This window comes from Rutilus rutilus, assembly GCF_951802725.1.
Source record: "Rutilus rutilus genome assembly, chromosome: 7".
Lineage (NCBI taxonomy): Eukaryota > Metazoa > Chordata > Actinopteri > Cypriniformes > Leuciscidae > Rutilus > Rutilus rutilus.
The window spans coordinates 38,729,391-38,754,659 of NC_140221.1; the positions used below are offsets into that span (position 1 = coordinate 38,729,391).

At 37.3% G+C, this 25,269-nt stretch overlaps 2 protein-coding genes across 2 annotated transcripts in view; one reads left to right on the forward strand and one right to left on the reverse strand.

The window, feature by feature from the left end:
- Positions 1–1,019: 1,019 nt before the first annotated feature.
- Positions 1,020–10,136, reverse strand: ascc2 (activating signal cointegrator 1 complex subunit 2). Its single transcript, XM_084414402.1, has 19 exons — positions 10,008–10,136; positions 9,216–9,341; positions 8,930–9,088; positions 8,597–8,770; positions 7,914–8,043; positions 7,737–7,804; positions 7,540–7,647; positions 7,306–7,418; positions 7,116–7,187; positions 6,894–6,998; positions 6,734–6,802; positions 5,988–6,062; positions 5,244–5,469; positions 4,952–5,148; positions 4,438–4,557; positions 3,944–4,180; positions 3,504–3,582; positions 3,191–3,285; positions 1,020–2,055 (listed from the first exon to the last, which is right to left on the reverse strand). The coding sequence occupies exons 2-19, from the start codon at positions 9,300–9,302 to the stop codon at positions 1,884–1,886; spliced, it is 2,286 nt and encodes a 761-aa protein (XP_084270528.1). The 5' UTR covers positions 9,303–9,341; positions 10,008–10,136; the 3' UTR covers positions 1,020–1,883.
- A 1,694-nt stretch (positions 10,137–11,830) lies between these two features.
- zdhhc8b (zDHHC palmitoyltransferase 8b) overlaps positions 11,831–25,269 on the forward strand; it is a 58,561-nt gene continuing 45,122 nt past the window's right edge. The window contains exon 1 of the mRNA XM_084414543.1: positions 11,831–12,234. Coding sequence (XP_084270669.1) covers positions 12,131–12,234 — 104 coding nt within the window. The 5' untranslated portion in view covers positions 11,831–12,130. The remainder of the gene's footprint in view (positions 12,235–25,269) is intronic.

A 25,269-nucleotide genomic window follows, 5' to 3' on the forward strand; every position in this document is an offset into this window, starting at 1 on the left:
CATTTATTCATAAAAACAGCATTTATTCAAAATAAAAACATTTCTAACAATATAAATCGTTACCATCACCTTTTATCAATTTAACGCATCCTTGTTGAATTAAAGTACTAATTTCTTTAAAAAAAAAAAAGTTATTGTTCCCAAACTTTTGAACGGTAGTGTATATTGTTACAAAAGATTTCTATTCTAAATAAATACAGTTCTTTTTAACTTTTTATTCATCAAATAATCCTGAAAAAAGTATCTCAGGTTATAAAAAAAATAAGCAGCACAACTGTTTCCAACATTGATCATAAATCAGCATATTAGAATGATTTCTGAAGGATCATAAGACACCAAAGACTGGAGTACTTGCTGATGAAAATTCAGCTTTGCATCACAAAAATAAATTACATTTTAAAATATATTAAAAAAGAGAACCATTATTTTAAATTGTAATAATATTTCATAATATTACTGTTTTTTTTTGTTTTTTTTTTTAACTGCAGGCTTGATGAGCATAAGAGACTTCTTTCAAAAACATTAAAAATAGTAACGTTTCCAAACTTTTGACTGGTACTGTATATATATATAACAACTTTTTTTTTCAATATTGTAATAATTTTTTACAATATTATGGTTTTGTATTTTTTATCAAATAAAAAGGCAATTATAGCTCAGCTTCATTCAGCATGTTTACATGTTAATCAGACTACAGTTGGCTCTGAAAGTTTGCGCATCCCTCGAAAGACGTGTATTTAATCCTTTTAATATTCGAGTATGCATTGTGTCACGTATACTTGGACAGACTGTAGTTCAATTATATCTGTGCATGTAAATGTACTTAAAGATAGGACATAGGAATAAGGAATCTCAAGGCAGCCATTCATTAAATCACAATCTATACTTATGCCAAATCTGAGGAATTTCCCCCATCCCAGCTATCACACTATCTCAGGAGGGCATCTGCTAGACAGGTAAACAACCATTACATAAAAAATAAAACACTTACACAAGAGGAACAACAAAGAGACAGTCTTAATAAGAACAGTATTTATTCATGTTTTATCTTCCTATGGTTTACGTTTTATTTCAAAAGCATTCTTAAATATGCTTTCTGTTACAAAATGCTTTGAATTTATCTTAGCAAGTAGAAATATGCTGCTCTACATGGCAAGAGAACATTGCCTGTTCAAAGTCTATGTAAGAAAAAGGACATCACTCTCTTCCAGAGGGACGAACGCTCACAGCCTTTGGCACAGTCTCATTCATGTGTTTGAAATAGGACTTTGCAGCCAGTCTGTACAACCTCAAGTGGGAAGGTTTCTCAAAGGACTGCTCTTATGTCAAGTCTTGATCGCTTTCTGAACCTTTAGAGAACTGGAGCTCCATTTTTGCTTTAATAGTGTAATGTACTGCGTCTTTTGTAGCAATTTATTTTAGATGCAACATTCTCGAACCTGATGTTCCTTTATTTATTTGTTGAATTTTACTTAACAGTGCAATAACTGTTTGTACCTCTCCTCTGTTCAATAAACTTGTGTGTTACAGGGCAAAAGAAATGGCTCCTTTGCCTTACAACATTTTGTTTTCTTGTCATAGTGGTGACTGTCACTATCAAAAACATTAAATATGATTATCTTGATCCCTTTATAGACACACATCCCTGTGCATTTTACTAAGCACTTCAAACTCCATATCAGCCTGTTTTTATATTGATTTATACTTCAGAAAATAAACTCATCAAGAACTAATTTTCAATCTGAAAGAAATAATAGGCCTATGTAATAGACCAGAGTGTCATCTCCATGTGCCAACAAGAGCTACAATTAACCTCAGGTGCTTCATTCTGCTTTTTCAGTTCTCCAAGAACTGTGTAATGTTCTGTTCTTGATTCAAAAGTCTTAAGAAGGGATCATGCCCTTGTTCCTCTTCCTGTCAGCCATCGTTCTGCGACTGTGATTGGCTCCTCTGCTCTTGTTCGCCTCCTTTCTACGACGGTCCAAAACGGTCTCCTGCGCCTGTCCCCGTCCCCTTGGAGCACCTACAACATGACTTGCCGGTGGCGGTCTGTAGCTATTAGGAAAAAACAAATAAGATTAAATTAAAGGTACATTATGTAAGAATTTTGTAATAAAATATCCCAAAATCACTTGCACAGTGTGATATATTTCCGGCAGTTGTGTACTTACAATATCCCAAAAGTTCCCAAAGATTTTTCATTTCAGAGAAATTCCCATTTTAAATAATGGCTCGTATATCCGCGTTATCCCTGGTTTCCGCTCGTACTGCCATAGTAACCATGGCGACAGACATGGACAACCGCGTTACGTCTAGCGTGCGGCACGCTCACGCTGTTGTTGTTTCATTCAAACATTATGGACCATGGCAAGCAGACTTTGGGACAAAAGGAGAACTAAAAGAGGATCAATATCAGCGTGGCGTTTTCGAGATGCCGAGAGCTCCACGTCAGCGACTAACTTCGACTTGACAGAGACGCGCAAATGAACATAAAACTAATCAATGTTATATAGCTCAACATGATGAAATGTTAGAATATGATCAGTATGTTATTCTAATGTTGATCTGGCTTACTGCTAGTCTCATACAGATAAACTAACATATAGAATAACATTATGACTTTCAACACACTCAAATGCAGTTTAGTGTGATAGTGTAGACCAAGCGAAACAGCGCTGCGTTACCTCAAAAGTTTCATTCGTCAAATAAACTGACCTGTGTGAGTAGTAATTCAGCACTTGCGGGTAGTTCGGTAGAATAAAATGTCCTTATTCCTTTATATCCGCGGGACTCGCGTGTGGCGCTGATATCTGTCTGTCTCTCATTAGCAATCGCGCCCTGCTTCATACCTTAGTCATGTTAAAAACAATGTATTCACTCATCCATAAACATTATTAGATTCTTTGGCATGACGACAAGTTCCATAATTCCGCTTATGTGTCATCAACCTACGCCTTTGTTATTGTAAGAGGTTAGCGACCCCTCGCTGCGAAAAAAATGACATATTGTAGCTTTAATGACTGCCTGATCCATGTTTCCGGGAATGCGGGTGTGAGTTCAGTAATAGGATGCGGCTGTCACTCACGTAATTAAACTGTGTGTGAACGTAACCATATTAAGGATTTAAATACAGGACTGACAACCGTATTCTGTTGCTGTGTGGACGTGGCCAGTCTGTTGTCAAACTTACCCTTTCCTGCTTTGCATGGCAGCTCTCCTGGCCTCGGCTCTCTCTCTGAGGACTGCTGGGTCCTGGACGAAGTAATCCTTCTTCACAGCGTCATTCTGATCAAAATGACATAGGACAAGATCATTGTAAAAATGGATATGTGCATTATGTGAGAGCCTGGAATTTTAATGTATGACTAATCCGTCTACTTCCAATTAACAGGAAAAGAGAAAAAGAAAAAAATTCAAGTACTGAAAGCACCATATGATCTATCGCACATCAAAACAATGACAAGACAATGAATATAAAATAAGAGAAAATGATTAATTCAAACCGTGTCCTCTTCTTCCCCCTCGTATTCTTCCACCTGAGCCTTTTTGACTGTTCTTAGAACTTGTGGGATAGTAAATGGCCTAAAGGGTGAATACATAGATGTTAACTTAAATGTAAATAAAAAAATTCCAATATAAATTAGGGCTGCACAATTTAGCACAACTGCAAATTGTGATTTTTCTGGTAACTATATATCTATACTGTGATATAAACTGTTTAAAGAAAAAAAGCTCCAGGTTTGCCGAGTTGTTTGTAGGGCTGTACAATTTGGCCAACATGTTTTTGATTATATATCAATATGACTAATAATATTATACTCTGTTTGAAAACCTTTGAATCTGAACATTGGAGGGGGATGCATTCCTCTCAATATCTACAATGGTAAATGCAAGCAGGAAGTGGAAAATGATTGTTATTATGTACACTGGTCAAAGCTCATACCTGCGGTTCAACAGTTCATCTTCTTCATCCAGATCGTTTGCTCCTATTTGGTTGATATCATACGTGTCATCATATTCGTCGTCATAATCATCCAAGCCGAAAGCATTATCACGGTCTCCAGAGGGCTCATTCGTTATGGGAATCTCATCCACCACTGTCTGGTAGGCTTGATATCTCTCTCTCTGCTCTTCTATGTGCTGCTTGTCGTCGAGTGTGGCACGTACACTCTCCCCCTGTCTGAAATATGCAGAGATTTTAATTTCTAGCTGACACAAACCAGCTTTTACAGCTTGAGCTGAATATTTCATAAGTTCACTTTATGCCTACTCTGATGTCAGTTTACACTCTACTTGTCAAAGACAATTTTTTATTGGATAGTTTTACTAAACAGTAAAAATCACAGAGTAACTGCAGGGCAGGATGGGATAATGTTTCTTGAAGTGGCAACAATTGTTACAGAATTTTAAGTTTCAACATGGGCTCTCAGAACCTACCTCCGGCCTTTCCATATGCGACTCATGTCCAATCGGTCACGGTTGAACACGTCAAACTCGTCATCGTTAAACACATTTGATCTTGTGCTCAAAACTGGGGGAAGCTCCTTCTTCACAGGCCTAAAAGGCAACATTACAGAGCCAATAAATAACAATGAAGTGGACCTTAGCTGAACCATAAATCCTTGGGTAACCCTTTACAGTAAGGTACACTGGTTAACTACATTAGTCAACATGAACTAACAATGAAAAGCACTTCTTATTGAGCTTAGTTAATGCTAATTTCAACATTTACTAATACATTATTAAAATCTAAAGTTATCAATTATTCAATGGACCTAAGCTAATGTGAATTAACAATGAACAGTTGTTGTTTTTTTATTAACTAACATTAACAAAAATGAATTAATACTGCAACAAATGTATTTCTCATTGTTATTTAATGCATTAACTAATGTAACCTTACTGTAAGGGTTACTATTTTTTTATGCAAGACACTTCAGTTGGACTTTACCTGGCCATTGCCCTGTCCAGTTTGTCAAGAGAAGGTGACAGTTTATCTTCCAGGATGTTGTTTATGACAAGTTCCGAATTGTAGCCGTACTCCTCCAAACATGCCAGTATGAATCCATCTCCCAAGTCTGGAAGCAGCTCTCGGATATGGGTCAGCAGAGACTCCAGTTCTCCAGCACTCAATGTGCACACTGCCCCCTATAGGCCCCAGAAAAAAAAAGATTTCACCAGTGGGTGCTAAAAATGTATTTTCAACAATGTTGTAGAATTTTTTAAGCAGCTAATGAACTCACGTTGTCGCCCTTACGAGGAGTGTCAGTCATAGCTTCCGCTCCTCTCAACTCCTCTCTGACTCCTGCTCCTTCCTGCTGGGAAGCTTCTAAAGCTCTGCCAGTCTTGCTCTTGGCTCCTGCACTGTGATTGGCTGATGAGATTGCAGAGGGGAAGCTTCTCTTTTTCCCCACAAACTCCCAGGCGGACTCTACACCCTGTAACAGGTAAGATGTCCTGGTGTCGTCTCTGAGTGGGAAGATCAAGGACAATAGCAGAAAATCATAGAAAGGAGTTTAAAAAAGTAGGGAAAGATGTATTATTCTGATTCTCCGTGACAGAAAAAGTAAAAGACAAGATTTAAAGGCAAGTCAGGCAGAATGTGCTTTGTGGTTCTCTCTTTACTTGCACAACAGGTTAAACTGGCACTGAATTGATGGCATAGACATTGTTTATGCTGCAATAATCTCTCTGACATTTAACAGTCTGCTTCTGCTGCCAGTGTTTCTTTGCATGGCAACGTTAATGAAGTGAACATTGTATATACATGGTAAGTATTGGAGGAAATGAGCACTAGCTATGGTGTCAGTGCATCAATATTTATCAAGGGTGTAGGAAAACAATTAGAAATTGGGACAGGTTATTTCTGGAATCACTGAGGTCGTCTTCTCTCAAGCAGAAGCCTGAAAGATGCCAGAATGCTTCCCCTTTTGTTACTTTCAAAATCAGCATACAGTGTTCTATACAGTGACCATAGTAAAGGATACAAAAGAGGGAAGGCCTGCTGAAGGAGACTGATGTCATCCACTATAGGGAACTGTTCATCATAATCTGCCAGAAATCTGAAAGATAAAGGACAAACAGTACAATGAGAATGCAATTGAAATTAGTTGTCGGCTATGATAGATTACATATAAAACCACAGGGGTGTAACAGTTCTCAGAAGAAAATCGAACCGTAACGTTCTCCACCCACTTGCACCGTAGTTAATCACAAATCTGACGACGCATATATAATATGGTTTGTTGAAATTAACAACAAATAAAACAGACAGAGTTCAGTGAATAAACAGTCGAGTAAGACAATGCATGTGTACAGTATCAGTGCATTATGTCTTAAAGTCTGTGTTTTAGTGTTAATCAACCAACAAAAGACAAATAAATCACTCTTGATTGAATAGCTTTTATACAGTAAAATATGCAATGTTATTTTACATTTGATTACTTTATTCAATTTCTGTACCTGAAAACTAGTTAAATCTACCAAAACAAAATGCACTGTTTGTTTTATTTGTTTCTTAGCTCTATTGTATTTATTTGTGCTGTTGCTTGTAGTTAGATTATTTGTTCTTTTTTTTTTAATATATTTAAGTCATTTTTTCCCCTACATAGCACATACCAAACCGTACCGAAACCGTGACCCTAAAACTGTGATACAAAAACCGAACCATGAATAATTTGAACTGTTACACCCCTAAACCATACACTTGGTGAGAAATTTCTACATAATTTACCTTTTCTCTTGAAGGAAAGCTGTGAAGTTCTGTAGAAGATCTTCTACAAAGGATGCCACGTTTTCAGAGCTGTGAAAATGATAGGATCAAGGACATTTGGTATTCATTCTTGTGTTTGCCTAATCTAATGAGGTTTAAAAGCATGTATTTTTTCCCTCACCCCTCCAGTATGGGTTGTAAACACGAGTGTTGGAGCAGCAGGTGAGCAATCTCCACCATTTTCTTTCTGGAATGAGATACTTGTCTCCACATGTTCTCCTGTAAACTGAGACAGATTGCAACTTATTTAACTCATCTTTACAAATTCACAAGAGTAGTAGTAGTAGTACAGATTTAGTCTAGGTTTGTAAGATAACACATCAGTCAAGTTTGCCATTCTTACCTTTTATTGAAATTCCTCTTCTTCACTGCCTTTTCCAGGTCTGGAACTACCGTCTCATAGAATGACGATAATCTACATTTAGAGATGCTCTGTTTATTATTTTTGTATCAGAAATATCAGGAATGAATTTCTGCCTTTGAGGACACTGTGAATCATAGTTAGAGTCATTATGTGGATGTATTTGTGACACCTGTTAAGAAAGTTGTGTTGTTTGAAGGTAGAACAAGCCTCAGGGAAGATGTCCAGGAAAGAGTGGACAGTAGTGCAGGTATCACACATGTACAACACCAAGTCTGCAAGCTCCTATGAGACATAAACATAATAATATTTAAATATAAGCATATTATTTCTTTGAATTAAAGGTAGAGTCAGTATTTGTGAAAAGTATTTGTGAAAACGTTCAAGAGAGATGTGTTTTGATTACCTCCTCTGGCATGGTCATGGCAGTTAGACATCTGTTTGCATTCAGTTTGAGGGGTAGACTGAGATCCTCTGACTGAATACCACACTTCTGTAATATTGAGTCAAACACCTAGAATATACATGCACACATTTTAGGAAGTTCAGCAGACCCTGACAAATCAAAGCATTTAGAAATGTTTAATGTGTCACATGAAATACCTGGATGATTGAAGGTACAGTCTCATCTAGGTCTCCATAATAACTGGGCTGCTGAGTAAAAATGTTCTCTGGAAAAGGGGGAAAATGGGATTTTTTTTGTTTTACACATTGAAACAAGAAGGTAAAAAATTCATGCATTTTTCTAATTATAAATATGTACAATAAGATTACTAGTACCGATCATTTTATGTACCAGTTGGGAATTTCCTTTCCCAAACAGCACACACAGATCCAGAATTTTGGGAATGTCAAATAAGTAGTTGTTGTAAATAATCTCTGCAAACACTGCAGGGGTAATGAAGTTCTCCTGAGGAAGAAAATAAAACAATATTTTCAATTTTGAATCCCACTGAATGCCAAATATATTACAGTACACATTTACATTACTGTTTAAGAGTTTGGGGTCAGTAAGATGTTTCATTTTCATTGAAAGTAAAAGACTTTTATAATGTTACAAAAAATAAATAAAAAAAATGCTGTTCTTTTGAACTTTCTATTCAACAACAGAATCCTGCATACATTTTATTTTTTACTGTTTCCACAAAAATATTAAGCAGCACAACCGATTTCATCATTTATATTAATAATTATAATAAGAAACATTTCTTGAGAACCAAATCAGCATATTAGAATGATTTCTGAAGGATCATGTGATACTGAACACTTGGGGTAATGATGCTGAAAATTCAGCTTTACCACCGCAGGAATGAATTACACTTTAAAATATATTGTAGAAAACAATTTCACATTACAGTTTTATTTGTATGCATCTAGGACTTATTGCCTGCCCAAAACCACACAGTACAACAATTAAATAATATAGTTAGTTGTGCAATATAATTTATGTAATTTATGTTCACCTTAGACTCTTTGTGCGTAGCCATCCTGAGGAAGACCATGAACACAGAGCGATGAACGTTCCTCTGCATGTCGGCTACAGCTGGACTGGACGAGATACCAGACGGGTCCAAACTGCGGGGAGCGTGCCTCAAATAAGAGTCCAAGCACCTCTGTAATGACTCATCAAATACCACCTAAAGGGAGAAAGAATAAAAAAGAAACACTATTGACAGCTACCTGGCTAAATAATGTAAGTGTCCAAAAACAACAATATTATTGTTCTAATTGGGCTGTACCAAAACCTTCATTACTAACATTTTGACTTGTACAACTTGTATTTTAGAGATTCCGACCTGACACCAGAACTTGTCGTGGGGTAAAGCCAGCAGCCACTCCAGGTCCTCTGAGATGAACTGAGCATGTTCCAGGAACTCCTCCACTAATGCAGGTGTGCCATCCTCAGGTGGGGGCTTAAAGGTTAAGAAACATCTCTCTTCTTTACGATCAGGGTGCTTGTGGGAGAGATTCAGGTGGCATCATCATTCAAATTGTTCATAGAAGAACTGGACTATAGTGTTGGATCAAGTCTACTCTAGTTAATTACGAAGGACATACATGTAAAGTGAAATATTCACTCACCAGTGCTGGTAGAGTGCGTTCTTTGCCTTGTGGTCCAAAGGGCTGAGTCACATGCAGTTCATCTAAAGGCACTTTTGCACAGGCCATTTCACCTGGCCTGAAGAAAATAGCCAATGGGTGTACCTCCTGATAAAACATACAGTACAAAGACAAGTACTCATTTACTTTGTCTGAACTGTAAATGATTTGCCTAGAGTTAAATGGTGGTTTAAAAGATTATTAGTGCTGGTTTATGCACATTTAGAAGCCTTAATCATCGGGCCTAAGAATTTAGAGTTGTTATTATTCTGATTGACTGGTTTAGGCTACTGTCTATAGATGGTTGACAGGCTAATTTGTCGGAGATCCAACACCAGTGAGACGGTTGACAACTCCATAAACATATTTTGCCACTGTATAGATTGTCAAAAGAAGAGTAACATTTAATTCGAGTTTTTGTCATTTCTTTTTAGACATGCAGTTGTTTAATTATGAGATGACTAACGTTAGATGGCTATAGTATTAGCGAGCTGGCTAATGCTGCCCGTGTTAGTGAGCTCGGTATCTTTACTAAAGACAACACGACCAAACAACAGCCGTTTTCATTAGCTGCAAATGATTTTAGTAAAAGACAGACTTTAACAGCACACTTTTGTTGACTGTTACTAAAAATGAGCCAGACCACCACAAATGAGAGCGAAACTAAGCAAAAAAAGTTCGATTTCTCGCGTTTAAATAACAAATAGCTTCGTTCATTTAAACAGCACAGTATGAAAATAATTCACATTAAAAACCAAGTGATAAAAATGTCACCTCTTGACTGAATCTTTCAACAGATGTTTAACAGCTCCAGCTCAAGGCATCAGCGTGGATATCCGGTCTAATCTAGTCGTGTTGAAGAGATTCCAAAATAAAAGTCTTTTAAAAAATCAAAATAAAACCAGTTCATGAATCGCCGTAGAGCGACGTTTAACTAGTGGATCGATGAACCCCACATAAACTATATTTTCCTGACATTTTTATTCATTCAAATCTAAATGTATACCTAAGTATCTGTTAAGTAATGTATGGTGTAGGCAGATATTAGTTAATGTTCTTAATGAAAGTGTATCCCCAGACAATGATTAAGACTAAAATTCATGTTTGAGCTGTTAAAACTATATCATATCTTAAATATATATCACTGCCATTGTTTTGTCTCAAGATGCAGCCCAATGTTGTAGTTTTTTTGTCTAAGGCATGTTTATAAAAGCTACTTGTATATCCTAATTGAACTAAGGCCTAATCCTGTCTTAATCTAAGCCCTGTTTGTTAAACTATGCCATTGTGTTCCCAAAATAATCTAGTTCTTTAGGGTCCCTGGGTTGACTGAGAGTCTGAATGGGGTTGGAACACAGACAGACAGACAACATAAATAGATGAATGTTTTTTTGGTTTTTTTTACAATTCATGATTGTTTTTCCACTCATCCGTTTCTCAACAGATGCCGTTCATTTACACTGCACTTAGGCCTACTTAACTGATGGATGAAATTAAGTTAAATCTTTGCTTGTCATTGAAGACAGTTTTCCCCCCAGTGTGTTACCAATTCATAACTTACACTGAGTTATTTTATGAAAGAGCACTACTATACATACTTAAGACAATGAATACATTTGCTACACAGTTGAACGATGAAGAAAAAAACTTTGAATATTAAAAAAGAAGTATTTTCGATGGATATAGCAGGCTGCTCGAGCACTTTCTTATCAGTATGGAAGATACTTCGACAAAAGATATTGGCAGTGGTTTTCACTTTATAAAACTTAACATATCAAAAAACTTTAGAAAAGGTTTTAAAGATACATGCTTAACATAGGCTAAAATATGTGTTCAGTGGGCAGGTGACCTGAGCTACGAGGCTTCCAGACTGTCACATACACAAATTATTTTACTTTTATTTATTTCATTATTTAATGTGAACGTTGTTATTTGTCCAGTGTTTTGGCTGCACAATGATTAAGTAGCTGTAGGCTAAAGTTACAAGAACAGCAATGGTGATTGTACACTATTAGCCCATGCTCTTAATATTTTTAGCTATTCATGAAACACTGAGCAGTGTCCATAAGCTGTTCACTGGAATACGTTTTATGGTATATTCATTACCTTACATTCATTTATTTATTTATTTTCATTATGCAATGTGAACGTTTGTCGAATTTATTGGCTGAACAATGAAAATAATGCACAATAGAAGGAAGTGACAATAAAAAAATAATGAGAAAAGACTAGATAAAGATGTAAAATCATAATAAAACAGTAACAGTGAACAATCATATTACTCTGCTTCTGTTAAAATACTAGCTAAAATACACGAAATCAAGACGGGCAACAGATCATTCTTCAAATCTGCCACCAGAGGTCAGACGGGAACCACAAACTCGATCTCAAACACATTGAAAGTTCGTTTTTGCAGTGGGCACTGCGCTCTGTATCCAAACTCAATCTTTTAATACTGCCATATGTTTCATTAAGATGATTTAAAACAACAAGGGCTTCACGTGGATGATTTCCCTTTAGAACTGGCGTGTGTCAACTCCACCCAGTGTTTGATTTCTTCATCATTAGCAAAAGCCCAAGTCAATTTTTACGCTGCTTATCAAGACGCGTAAAGGCCCAACTGATGGAGCGCGCGCGTGTCTGTCGCCTCCTCTATTTGCGTAGCGGAGGCTCCACCTCAAGCATTGCAGTGACCTCAGCAGTGGGCTGAATTGAGCTGGGTGGGATTTTCAGGCTCGTATTCCCGATCGCGTATTCTAGGATCACGATTTAACGGTGTATGTGACGGAGCGAATACGCGTTTAGCCGGCTCGCGCTGAACGGTGCAGGATTTGTGTTTGTGTTTGCGTGCATCTAACGATAGGGATCAAATAAACGAGGAATGTGGGATTTACAGAATGCCCAACAGCGTTGGAAAAAGATTTAAACCCACCAAATACATCCCGGTGTCCACTGCCGCCACTCTTCTGGTGGGATCCACTACTTTATTCTTCGTTTTCACGTAAGTTTGCGAGGATTTCCCCCCCCCCACGGGGTATTTCGTTAAACACTGGTTCACTCTTAATAAGTTTTAAGACAGTTAAATGACCACAAGGCCTGTGGTTTGACTGTAGACCTAAACTATTTCTCTGATTTCTTAATTTAGAGATTTAGCATTTAGAAGTGTGCGTTTTGGGGGGGTCTTAAAATGCTATGATATCGGTCATTTCTGTTGAGATTTCAAATGTGAAATTAGTTCAATTTCAATTAAGTTCTTGTCTTAAAATGTGTATGCTATAAAATACTCTATATTGATAGACTTACTTAGAGACTGATCTGATCTGCTACATATACTGCCGGTTTTAGTGGACATTTTTGTTCTTGTTCATTCATTGCAATGATTTCTAAATGTAGTGTAAGGGGGGTGTGCTTTCGTCGTGATCGGTTTTGACATCCACATAGTTTCATTGTAACATCACGGAAAGATATGTTCGTAGATATTGCTTAAATGCGTGTGTCTTCAGTGTACAGAGTGCATTGATCTTTGCTTCAAAAGCTTTCTCTTACAACGCAAGGCTAATGTCATTATAAAAGATCAGCATAAAGTGATCTTTGTAAGTGTATTGATTGCCAGGAAGTTGCTTTAGGATGAATCATTCATCAATCAGTGAGTGTGATGGAGCAGATTGTGGCAGGCTTTGATTTACTCTAGCAGTTGTTGGAAGAATCAACATTAGACTCAGATTACAGTTATTCTCATTCAGATTACAGTTCAGAGTACACCGTCTTTAATTGATCATCTTGCAGGCATATAATCATTTGCTTTTTGGTATATTTTGTAGAATAAGCATCCTGCAGATTAGACTGTCATAATCTTTTTAAATCATGGTTTAGGTCAGTAGATCACTAAGCTTTAAAAAAAAAAAAATTTTAAACACCTTTTTGTCTAAGCTAGTTCATTTTGAATAGTACTGCGATGTGACAAGAAGGATTTTTTTAAAGCACAAATATAAGGTCAAAAAGCCTCATGCAAAGGCAGACGGTGTATACGTGTTTAGGGGTGAAGAGACACCAGGAAAGCCAAACCGAAACTCTCAGACTCTTCCATTCAGATAGGGACGCCCCACATTTAGTAATCTTTTTTATTCTCTGCTTTTATAGTTATTTTTTAATTCTAATTCCTATTTTATTTTTATTTATTATGCATCTGCTGTAATTATTCCTTTTTATGTAAAGCACTTTGAATTACTATTGTGTTTGAAATGTGCTTCATAAATAAATTTGCCTTGCCCTGCTTTGCATAATAATCATAAAGGATTTTGCAGAACATTGTAGAAGGACTGCAGGACATGTCAACATCCCAGAAGTATTTCATGCCAACCACCCAGCTGAATTTGATTTTGGAGATGACGATGTTGGCACTTGTAGGACTAGAATAATTCCCCTATATGTGATGTCTAAAATAAGTAAAATTTATATTTTACTGCTCAAATTGTCCCACCCTTACACTTTTAATAAAAACTATAAAGTCGGTACTGGTTTTGGAGCACGAGGCCTGAGCAGATGGATGATCTCGTCCCGTTGCTCTTTGATACTCTGGATTAATATGCTGATTTTAAACTTTTTAATGGCTTAAATATAGCAGTTTCTCCTTCCAACCAATGAAAAGAAAGCATATCAGTGTGAGCTGTCAGATAGTGACCCCCTTTTAATTTGTGTCTAACCTCTTTCCTTGTTCCCTTATGGGGGACAGATTGGATTAGCAGCAGTCTGTGTGCAGATGTCCTGTGGTCTGTAGTATTTCTAAACATTATGGTGACATAATGGGCTATAGTTTAAATTTAAGGCCTTTAATGAAGCGCTCATCTCCATTTATATTAATCTTCGTTCCCTGCCGTGCTTTCTCGTTAATGGGCCTGTAATATTTGAATGCTCTTCTGTTAGATTTCATGATAAACACTTTCACCCTGTGTAAGTATGTGCACACACAAATACAATACAAGCAAGCTCTTGTAAATTCAGTGTTATAATGTTTAGAAAATGTAAAATGTGAATGAGAGGAGGACTTCAACTGTGATAACATACATAGACACTGCTTTTGTTTAGCAAGAGAGCAATATTTGGCTGATGAATTGCACATAATTCTGTTGATAATTAATCTGTCAGGTCGGAGACTCAAACAGAGCAGAACAGCGGCGATTATTAGTGTGCCATTCAGAACCTGCAGAGAGATGGAGTGATAAGCAAAACAGAAAGAGAATGACGAAGGTGGTTTTAGGAGTAGAGATGAAGATCTTGTCCACAGTCACATAGAAGGTTTGGCACCAAATGTCTCAGGTTTTTTTTTTTTTTTGTGTGTCTATTGTTTAAACCCTGACATTCTTCAGAATATGTTTTTCATTCATTCATTCATTCATTCATTCATTCATTCATTCATTCATTCATTCATTTATTCACTCCTCACTCACTCACTCACTCACTCACTCACTCATTCCACTCACTCACTCACTCACTCATTCCACTCACTCACTCACTCACTCACTCACTCACTCACTCACTCACTCACCTCACTCCACTCATTCACTCACTTATTCCACTCACTCACTCATTCCACTCACTCACGAACTCACTCACTCATTCGTTCGTTCGTTCATTCGTTCATTCATTCATTCATTCCACTCACCCCACTCACTCACATACTCACTCACACATTCATTCATTCATTCATTCATTCCACTCACTCACTCACTCACTCACTCACTCACTCACTCAGCCAGTCACTCACTCAGTCAGCCACTCACTCACTCACTCACTCAGCCAGTCACTCACTCAGTCAGCCACTCACTCACTCACTCACTCACTCACTCAGTCAGCCACTCACTCACTCACTCACTCACTCACTCACTCACTCACTCACACTCACTCACTCATTCCACTCATTCCACTCATTCCACTCATTCCACTCACTCACTCACTCACTCACTCACTCATTCCACTCACTCTCACTCGCTCATTCCACTCACTCTCACTCACTCACTCACTCACTCACTCACTCACTCACTCACTCACTCACTCACTCACTCACTCACTCATCCCACTCACTCACTCACTCACTCACTCACTCACTCACTCACTCACTCACTCACTCACTCACTCATTCATTCATTCATTCCACTCACTCCACTCACTCACATACTCACTCACACATTCATTCATTCATTCATTCATTCATTCATTCATTCATTCATTCATTCATTCATTCATTCATTCATTCATTCATTCATTCATTCCACTCACTCACTCACTCACTCACTCACTCACTCACTCACTCACTCACTCACTCACTCACTCACTCACTCACTCACTCACTCACTCAGTCAGCCAGTCACTCACTCCACTCACTCACACACACATTCATTAATTCCAATATCTTCTTTTTTTGTTCTGCAAAAAAAAAAATGGCTTGGGTGAGTAAATTGACAAAATTTTCATTTTTCATTGAAAGATTAGACATTGTTGCCTTTTTCCTTCTTGTCTCTCAGAAGGATTGCATTCCAATATAACTAATAATCCATATTCCCAAATCCCCTAGAACTCTTTCATCATCACATCTTCTCTACTATCTACTGCATTATTCATAGTTATGTATAAGCGATTTTGATTTCAATCTAGGTCATTTTTTGCATTCAGTTGAACAGTGCTGTGCTGCTGTCAGCGTGGGTGAATATCCATGAGTCTGTTATTATAACTTATTAAAATCAGGAAGAGACTGGGACTGAGAAAGAATTCGGAAGAATAGCTCCTATAATTCCATGTGATTTTTCAATAGGACTGTAAGGTTCATTATAAGAAATAGATGGCAGAAATAGTTATTGATATGTGTTGTGTTTCTCATCATATGCATGGAAAGATGGAGAAAGTAAAAGCTTAGCCTGAAATCTGTAAATGTTCATAAGAGCTCTGTGAATACAGGCCATAAACTTTAATTATAACCATGAGCAGTTTGTGGATTTGGCTACAGTTTTCTTAGTCTCGTTCATTTAAAATGATTTGTATTTCTTTTGCATTCCCTTGAGGAAACTGTGGAAGATTAAAGTTAAATTCTGAAACGTTTTCATTGCTGTTATCTATGCATTTTCTGTTTAAAGCATCATATGGTGGAATTATCTGTGTAATGAATGCAAAAACTGCATTTAATTAATTAGGCAAGTATATTCCACTATTCAGGTGTAAGTTAATGAAAATGAGAATGAATTGGTCTGACAGCTGTTCAATTCTCATGACTATTGAACATACTCTTGACTATTAAGTTATTTAGCCTTTAGATATCTGTATCTTAAGTATTTGTTTAATTTTCCTCTGCCAAACAAAAATTAAATCATATCTGTTCCATTCGGAGCCCTGCAAGTCTGTTTAAAACAATAGAGACAACTATGACTCACTCTCACCCTATGTGAGACTCGCATTAGAATGGATGTGCGAATCTAATTTTGGACGTCATAGCTCATGTATTCTTAGCTAGAGGCTACATGACAGTAATGAGATCAAATCTGTTTCCCCTGGTAAGTTGACATTAAGTAAAGCTGGTTCTCATGAAGATTGATCCAATTGATGGTGTTAATTTGGTATAGTTTGATGTTGCTTAACCTAGTCTGTCCACCCTCTGAGAAATACAATTATACCATATTATCAGTTACACCAATGCATGACCATAAATTTCTAACATAACATTTTGACACCTGCAGCTGTTAGCGCTCAGTCGAGAGATGAATGATAGATGAATATATGTGCATGGGCCTTTTTGCTTTCCTATGCACTATCATTCAAAAGGTTGGCAAGACTTTTAAATGTTTCACACAGAATGCGGTTTTGCTGTTAAAAACGCACAAAAGGTGCAATGTCTAGAGACAAGTTTTTTTCAACTTCTTTTAACTTTAGCGCAGGTTTTTTAGAATGCTGTCATGCAAGGTTTAAAGACGTTCGTCTAGCCTAGCGCATGTTTACATTGAAAAACAATGGAAAATAAGTACTGTGTAATGGAAAAATGCATTCAGTGTGAAGAGCCCCTAAGAAGTCTCTTATTCTCACCAATGCTGCATTTATTTGATCAAAATACAGTAAAAAAAAACAGTAATATTGTGAAATGTTATTACAATATATTTACAAAAAGATTCTTTGATGAACAGAAAGTTTAAAACAGAAGCATTTATTTGAAATAGAATTTCTTTTTAGCAATGTAAAAGTATTGTACTGCCACTTTGATCAATTTAATGCATCCTTGCTGGATAAAATAATACATTTCTTTAAAAGAAAAACTTAAACTACCATTAAAAATGTGGGATCAGTATTTATACTGTAGCTCTATTGAGAAAGACCTGCAGAGTCATAATTAGTGTTGGGGGTAACGCATTACAAGTAACGCGAGTTACGTAATCAGATTACTTTTTTCAAGTAACTAGAAAATTAAGCCTTTTTCAAATAAGTAACGCAGGTTTCTTTGTTTTCCTGTTTACATTTAATCATTTAGCAGACACTTTTATTCAAATATGCAAATGTCATGACCAGTCTCAGCTAGACCAGGGCAGCACACGTAGCAAGGATTTTTTTAATATGATAGATATTGAATAGTAGGTGTTAGTATTATTGAGTCAAATGTTGGTGAAAGAGATGCGTCTTTAGTAAATTCCTGAAGATGGCTAAAGGCTCTGTAGCTCGAGTTGAGTTGGTCATTCCACCAGCTTGGAACAGTCAAGGCAAAGGTCTGTGAAAGTGATTTATTGACTGACACCTCTCCTGTCCCCATGTTGAGAGAAATCGGGAGTAAGTGTAGAGGTGTTGTGTTCAACATGATGTTAACTGTAGTTCTAGACTAAATGTGAGCAGGCATTTAGGCTACTAATTTCGTTTGCTCAAAAACAGATTCAGTGTTCCTCCACATGAATAAAAACAATAAAATGCAAACTCAGAATATAATGCAAACCTCCAAATAATTAAATATGTTAAATAGCAAAAATATACTTTATGTATTTAATCTCACTTATATTTAACCAAATGTCTTCCAATTTAACCATACTAATAAGCGAAATGACTTTAGATAAACATCACAACACAAGTAGTTACTTTTTTTTTTTTTACTTTAACGCAATAATAACGTATTGCTTTTAAAAGTAACTGTCGCCAACACTGGTCATAATATTGGATGAACAATTGAGTGATGCTTCTTATTTAGTTTAATTGATTTTCTGATGAGGCTGCCAATCACAAACTGTTGATTCTGCATGCATGCCTAAACCATTGGACCTGTTTTATGTTTACAGAAACATTATCTGTATATTGATTCTTTGAGAATGAGTCAGACGAATAAATCCCAGGTCATTTAATCTCATTGCAGCCAGACTTCCCCATCACCATGCCACTGCCAGGTTCAAATAGTGCAGATGGATCAGTATGCCATGTAAGGCATTCTGAGTGGATCTACTGGAGTTTTTTTCATTATACAAAACTATTTGTGCGCAGATTGCAGTGATTAACCAATCAGATTTAGTATTCCAGAGAGCCATGTCATTATTTTATGATGCTTACGTTTAACGGAACAAAGCAGAGCTGTAAATTAATAAAGAAATGCCCATTTTGTTATAACTCCATTGGTTCATATTGGAAATATCTATAGCTTGCAGGCTGAAACAGACTTCAAAGAGTCAGGCAAAAACGGAAGCTTTTTCTAACAGGTCAGTTAGTAAAACTGTAAATTGTGATGACTTTCGAGTGTGTCTGAGAATGTAACGCTGAAAAGAGATCTGTGTGCACATGGTTCCTCATCCAGCATGACAAATCAGTGCATCCCACTGCTATTGCACAGCTAGTGCTCCTCTAATAGAATCGTGTTCTGATGCTTTTGTCAGTGAAAGAGAATTTTCTGACACTGTTTCCCCTGAAAACGGCACAGCAGGGGGTTGATATATGCAATGTGTCACGGCAGAAGTGACAACAGATGAAACCACCGCTGTGGCTAGCCGAAACACAGGCATTATTGATGCACACTGTGAAGGAGATGTGAACTTTTGATTTTTCATTAACCTTAGGTACACAAAACTTAATTTTGAGACAGACACTGAACGTAATGATGATGGAGGGAGTCAGATGTTGATTCAGGAAGTGCTCTGATGGTGTCAGTCAGTTCGTTCAGTGGAGGATTTGTCCGACTGACTCAATCCAGAACTAATTTGTGAGTTTTTTTTTTTTAATGATTCATTTAAAATAACTCATTTGTCATTTGTTTGTGAATCAGACTTCACTGGTTCACACTGTTTTTGTTTTTGCCTTAAAAAATGACATGTCAGGTGAGAGACATTATTAGTAGTAGTAGTAGTAGTAGTAGTAGTAGTATTAGTATAGTATTATTATTATTTATCTTTTTATCGCATTGGTGCATTTAATTCTGAATCAACTCTTGGGTAAAATATAATTTATTTTGCCAGGATGCTCAGCAGAGGCAAAGTACAGGAAACACTGCTTCTGTTTTCTGAGCAGCTAAGTGTGTCATCATAACCTGGATTTTAGTAGGATAAGAAAGATGAAAGTTTGTACTTTGCCAACATAAAAGTTGGTTGTCTTTAACATTTGTTTCAGATTCTTAGCTTTTTATGTCAAAAATCACCTGCTTACTTTTAAATGTGTTGTTAAAAATATAACTACCATACTTGGGGGATTGTTTTAGGGGAAACGGGGGCCGGAATTCAAAAAACATTATTAAGATTACGTTTTTTTCTGAACTGCTTTTTTCGTCTTATTTTAGAATATTTTGTAATAATCCCCAAAACATTTGTTAAGAATGTTCTTAACTTTTTCTGAAGAAAGTTTTACAAGTCCCCCTGTAATCAATAATTTTATCCCTTAAAACTCATCTTTGATCACCAAAATGACATATTTAAGCGTTTTTACCTTGAAAAATTTCTTCATGCCTGAAAATATCTTGAATGTAACTCTACACCCTTGCCACATTTAGTATAGGGGTTCTATGAATATGCAAATTGGCCCCGCCTCCACTCACTCGCACCAGTTCAGAGATGCACTCGTTGATGATCACACATTGACGTGATTGGTTACAAGGTAGTTTGTGATGTCAGAAGCACCGGCAATTTCAAACTGCGTTTTAAATACAGTCTTTGGTTCACTGCAGTTTTAAGGAGAAAATACTCAGCAATGATGTTGACTTGGTAATTTACACATGGTTTGTCTTAAAGCATATTAAAAACACCACATAGACATATAAACAATATTAAAACCTTTAATATCCTTTTAGATTCTGTTCTTAACAAACAGTTCTTTTGCTATCTTTATTTTAAAGGCCCTGTATGGTTCGGATATGGAGATCTTAATATGACTCCATGAGTAAATTGGTCAATTGTGCACATTTTTAGTGGTCAAAAACCAAATGTGGGTCACTTTACATACAGTTGATTTAATAAAAAAAAAAAAAAATTTTTAAAGGTGTTATATAATTCCATTTTTGTACAAGCTAATATGATTCTTTAGGGTCTAAATTAAAAGTTTGTAATATACTTTAATTAAAAATTCTCATTAGTATTGTAAGAAAACACTAATTTTACCTAGTCAAAAACAGTTCTGTTTTCAGCACGCCGTTTAAGTGCATGTGTCTTTAAATGATAATGAGCTTTGCTCACCCCGCCCCTCTGTTCTGTGCGTACACAGTTAGTAACACAATAACCATAACGCGTTGTTCATTATAAACGTGGGATTATGAATTATATTGAGAACGTCGTACATAGAAAACATGCCGTAATGTACCCTGAGTGTAAACAGCCGCATTCATTGTGAAGCGTGCTAGCGATTTGCAAAGATGAATATAAATATGAATATAAAGGTTAATAAAACGTTACACTCACTTCAGTTCTTCTGGAGGTGCAGCAGGAACACGAATAGTTGGTACCGATCCTTTTTTCAGGAGCAGCTTCTTAGCAAAACCAGCTTTATACTGACTCTCGTTTATAAAGCAGTCTGGTGTGTGAAATGATTCGCGCAAACATGAAAGCATTGCTGTTGATCGTGGGGAATATTCCCTTCGAAAACAAAACTCAGCCACTGCGTCTTCAACGGTTCGGATTTAGGAACATCAAAATGACTCCTGTGTTCCTTATTGCACCCAAGAACAGAACACCACAATCGCTTAGACGCCATTCTGCTCAGACAGTGCTCCAGCGTATCAACAATGACCACGCAGACTATGATGACAGCTCGCTCACGAGCGAGGGCGGGTCTGTGTTGAAACGCTGCTGTCAATCAACAATCGTGGGAGGGGCGTCGATTTTGTGACGTCACAAAATCGAAAGGCTTGATTTGAGACAGGGGAAAACATATAAGAAGATTAAAAAGAAAACACTGGATGGATTTTTATCATTTTATGATGGTTGTGTACAGGCACTGCCAACACACATTTCAGTACAATCAACTTGTAAAAGTGCATGTACCATTATATGATCCCTTTAAGAGGAATATCTGAACAACAAATAATGTTGAAACTAGAAACGTATCTCGTTTTTTTCTATCAAGACAATTGACCTATCGGTAAGCCCCGCCCCCCGTAGTTACTGTTGTGAACTCGGACAAACAAATGGAAAGTTTCTTATTGTCATTCAGTGACAGCTGTCAGTGTGAAAACCTTGTCCCAAGAGGTTTTTGAGAAATTTTAGAAACAGAATGACCACCTCTGGTCGAGGAGCATTCATGTGGTACTTAAATATGCCATGGAGGGATATATGAAAGATTTAAAAATAAATATGGTGGGTGAAGATTGATTTGGAAGCGAGGGTTTACAGATCAAAATGCAAGCGGGAGAAGCCTCAAGTTACGGTCGTGACGGTCGCAGATGACAACATCGAGGATCAACACCGTTCATGTACATTTAAATTAATTTACATTTAACCAATTTAATATGGTGAGGCACTGAATTGTATACCAGTCTGTACATGACGTGCCGTTAGCTATTTAGGTTTGTACGTTAGCATGGACTCGCTAACTTTAATTGTAACTTAATGAGAGGATGACAACCAGAAAATGAACGTTTTCGTCTTCATTGGGATTGGGGTAGAATCCTTAGGGAACCAGGTTACTGTGCCCACATCATTGGATTAATACACAGTTTAATCCAAAGCAGACATTTTGCTCTGTCTTGTTTGGGTTTAGGAAATGGAATAAAATAAATTCCATTGCCCATCCTCTCAGGATACCTGGAATCAGTGTTACAAGTACCCCAGGCACATCGTTTGACCATTTTTGTAGCATAAACACCATCAAACCGATGAGAGCTTCGGATCTTCCAATGTTTCTCTATGCCGCTGAAACCTAAAGATGTCCGAGTTATACTCAACTGCCATTGGCTCTTCTGCGTTCGAGGGGAGGGGCTTACAGATACGTCAATTGCATAGAACATACCTGTCTGAGTGCCAGAATTTTCATTTTTGGGTGAACCATCCCTCAATTTAGGAACATTTTAACGAAATATCTTAACTCTTAACTTCTTAAGAACATGTCTATGAATCAGGCCCTAAATCTTTTAAATGAGACAGTTATACTGGTATTATATTGAATAATATTGCATATGAAGTGTGTAATTTCCTGTGTTATTGTGTGGATAAATTGAAGGGAACAACACAACATAGAATATCTCAGACAATTAACTCCCTAGATTATTATACTTCCTCGTAGTAGCTTTCCCTCTCATTAAAAGATGGAGAATCCCTGCTGTACATGCTTCTGAGACTCATAATGAACTTAATTGTCCTGTTGGGCTTTGGTTTGCTGCATCTGTCCCAGTAGATCTGCCTGTTTTTGGCCGGTACTTTCCATTCATTCACCAGCAAAAACTCATTTTAGGTGGCACAGGGATTTAGACGCTTCATTCAATTGAGACCAGGTTATCGCTGTGTTATTATATATACAAAAGGCTCCTGACAAGCTAAAAATACAGCTTTTTTGTTTTTGCCACGCCTCTGTTGGCTTTCGTAATCATAGCCTGCTTGAAAATCTTCCCCAAAACACAGAGGCTGCCTGTGCAGACTGGCTGGGGTAACTGGAGCTGTGTGTGTGTGTGTGTGTGTGTGTGTGTGTGTGTGTGTGTGTGTGTGTGTGTGTGTGTGTGTGTGTGTGTGTGTGTGTGTGTGTGTGTGTGTGTGTGTGTGTGTGTGTGTGTGTGTGTGTGTGTGTGTGTGTGTGTGTGTGTGTGTGTGTGTGTGTGTGTGTGTGTGTGTTACCTCTGAGGTGAAAAGGGCAGCAGTGGAGCAGGAGAAATAGAGAGAGGTGGCAGGCAGGGTGGGAGCTGAGTGAGTAGGGATACTCCTTTTTCTCCATCCCCCTTTCCAACTATTCATCTGCCCACTGGCTGGAAAAGCCTCTGACTCTTTTACGAACATGTGGAACACATTTAACCACCTCAGCTGCGCCCACCCGAGCTGTCTCCACCCTCCTTTCTCTTACTCTTTTCCACCCATTCTGCACGCTCTGCCATTTACGCCTACTATTTCATTGCTTTTGCAGTATTGCATTCTTGTTTGATTATAAGACAAGTATGTCATAGTTTTTGCCCTTTGCTGTATTTCAAAGTAGCAAAGGCCAAAAAAGAATAAAATAAACTAATAAATCTGAAAAATGAGTTATGAGCTCTTAGCTTTTCAAAACTTAAATCAGGTTTCAAAACTTAACTTTTAATTTAAATACTGGTGTATTCATTCGGATTAAGTCTTTTCAGTCGAATCCTACTATTATAAACCTATGGATCCACATGGAGACTGTCTCATCAGAGAGAAGGTGCCGTCACTCATCTCAGAGGTGCCACTGGTCTCCAGTGATTTGATGTAAGAGATGTAAAGGCCAGCATGGCCCCTTCGGGTTTGTTATTTTATATATGTACAATATTTTATATCAATGGAGGGCCACTATGGAATTCTGAAGCCGTTATCTAGAGACCAAGGAGCAATGCAGCTTGTGCTGTATGGAGCAGAGCAGACGCTTTCCAACTGAAATCAAAATAAGGCATTAAACTTACTGACCCCAAGCTTTTGAACGTTTTGAAAGTTAATGTGTGTGTCAGCAAAACTGTAAAATAACACAAATTGAAGTATGTACTGTAGAGGCCAAAAAGAGACGTGAATGCATTTAGGAAACAGATGCCGTCATAATGAATTGGTGTTGATTGTGCAATGCTCAGAAATGAGTTCAGTTCTTGGTTTGGTGCATTGATTATAATAATGCAGAATGAATTAATTGAATTTGACTTTCATCAGTGGTATGAGAACTGTGTCTTATATATTTCTGATCGGCTCATCTGTATTCAGCATACACAGTTATGTCATTTTCAATCAAGCCAGTTTGAAGCAAAGGAATAAAGGAAACTCAAAAGACTCCGAAATGAGAAGTGACCCTAGAGCCCTGGAGTAGAGCGCTCTGCCGTCGTCTGTCAGCCCAGTGCTCCGACAGAATGAAATCACCAATGCAAATCCATTCAATTTGACTGTAAAATTCTGGAAGGCACCCACAATTATAGCTTTATCCTGACCAACAGAGTGCTGAATGCCATTGTGAGTCAGAGTTTGGTCTTTTCTTTCACAACAAGATTTTACAATGCTCTACCACAGTCTTTGTAACAATTTGATTACATTTCAGACAAGACAGAAGATGAGGCATGTGAGGCTGAGACATTGAGACTGTTTTTCACTTGATAACCGAAATGGATTGTGCTTTTAACTCTTTCCCCTCCATTGATGGAAATTTTCGTAATTTATGAGACAACGCTTCTGATGACGAAATTGACGAAAATTTCCGTCTTTCCGTTTTTTTTGCTGTTATACGGTAGGGGGCGCTATGACACATCTTCTGAAAGAGTACTGAATCTCCAGATCAAAACACAAGTAAAAAAAGAAGCAGAAACAAGCGATAGCATATGTAAGCAGATGCATATGTAAAATAACGCGATCTTAATGTTACCAAATGAAATGTCGACCCAGGACAAGGTATAGGACTGTGAAGTTATGGGGTTGTTGAT

Coding starts and splice junctions, on each gene's coding strand:
- ascc2 (XM_084414402.1), bottom strand. CDS start 9,302: ATGGCCTGTGCAAAAGTGCCTTTAGATGAACTGCATGTGACTCAGCCC. Junction 9,089..9,215: donor AACGCACTCTACCAGCACTG/GTGAGTGAATAT, acceptor CTCTCCCACAAG/CACCCTGATCGTAAAGAAGA. Junction 6,999..7,115: donor AAGAGGAATTTCAATAAAAG/GTAAGAATGGCA, acceptor AATCTGTCTCAG/TTTACAGGAGAACATGTGGA.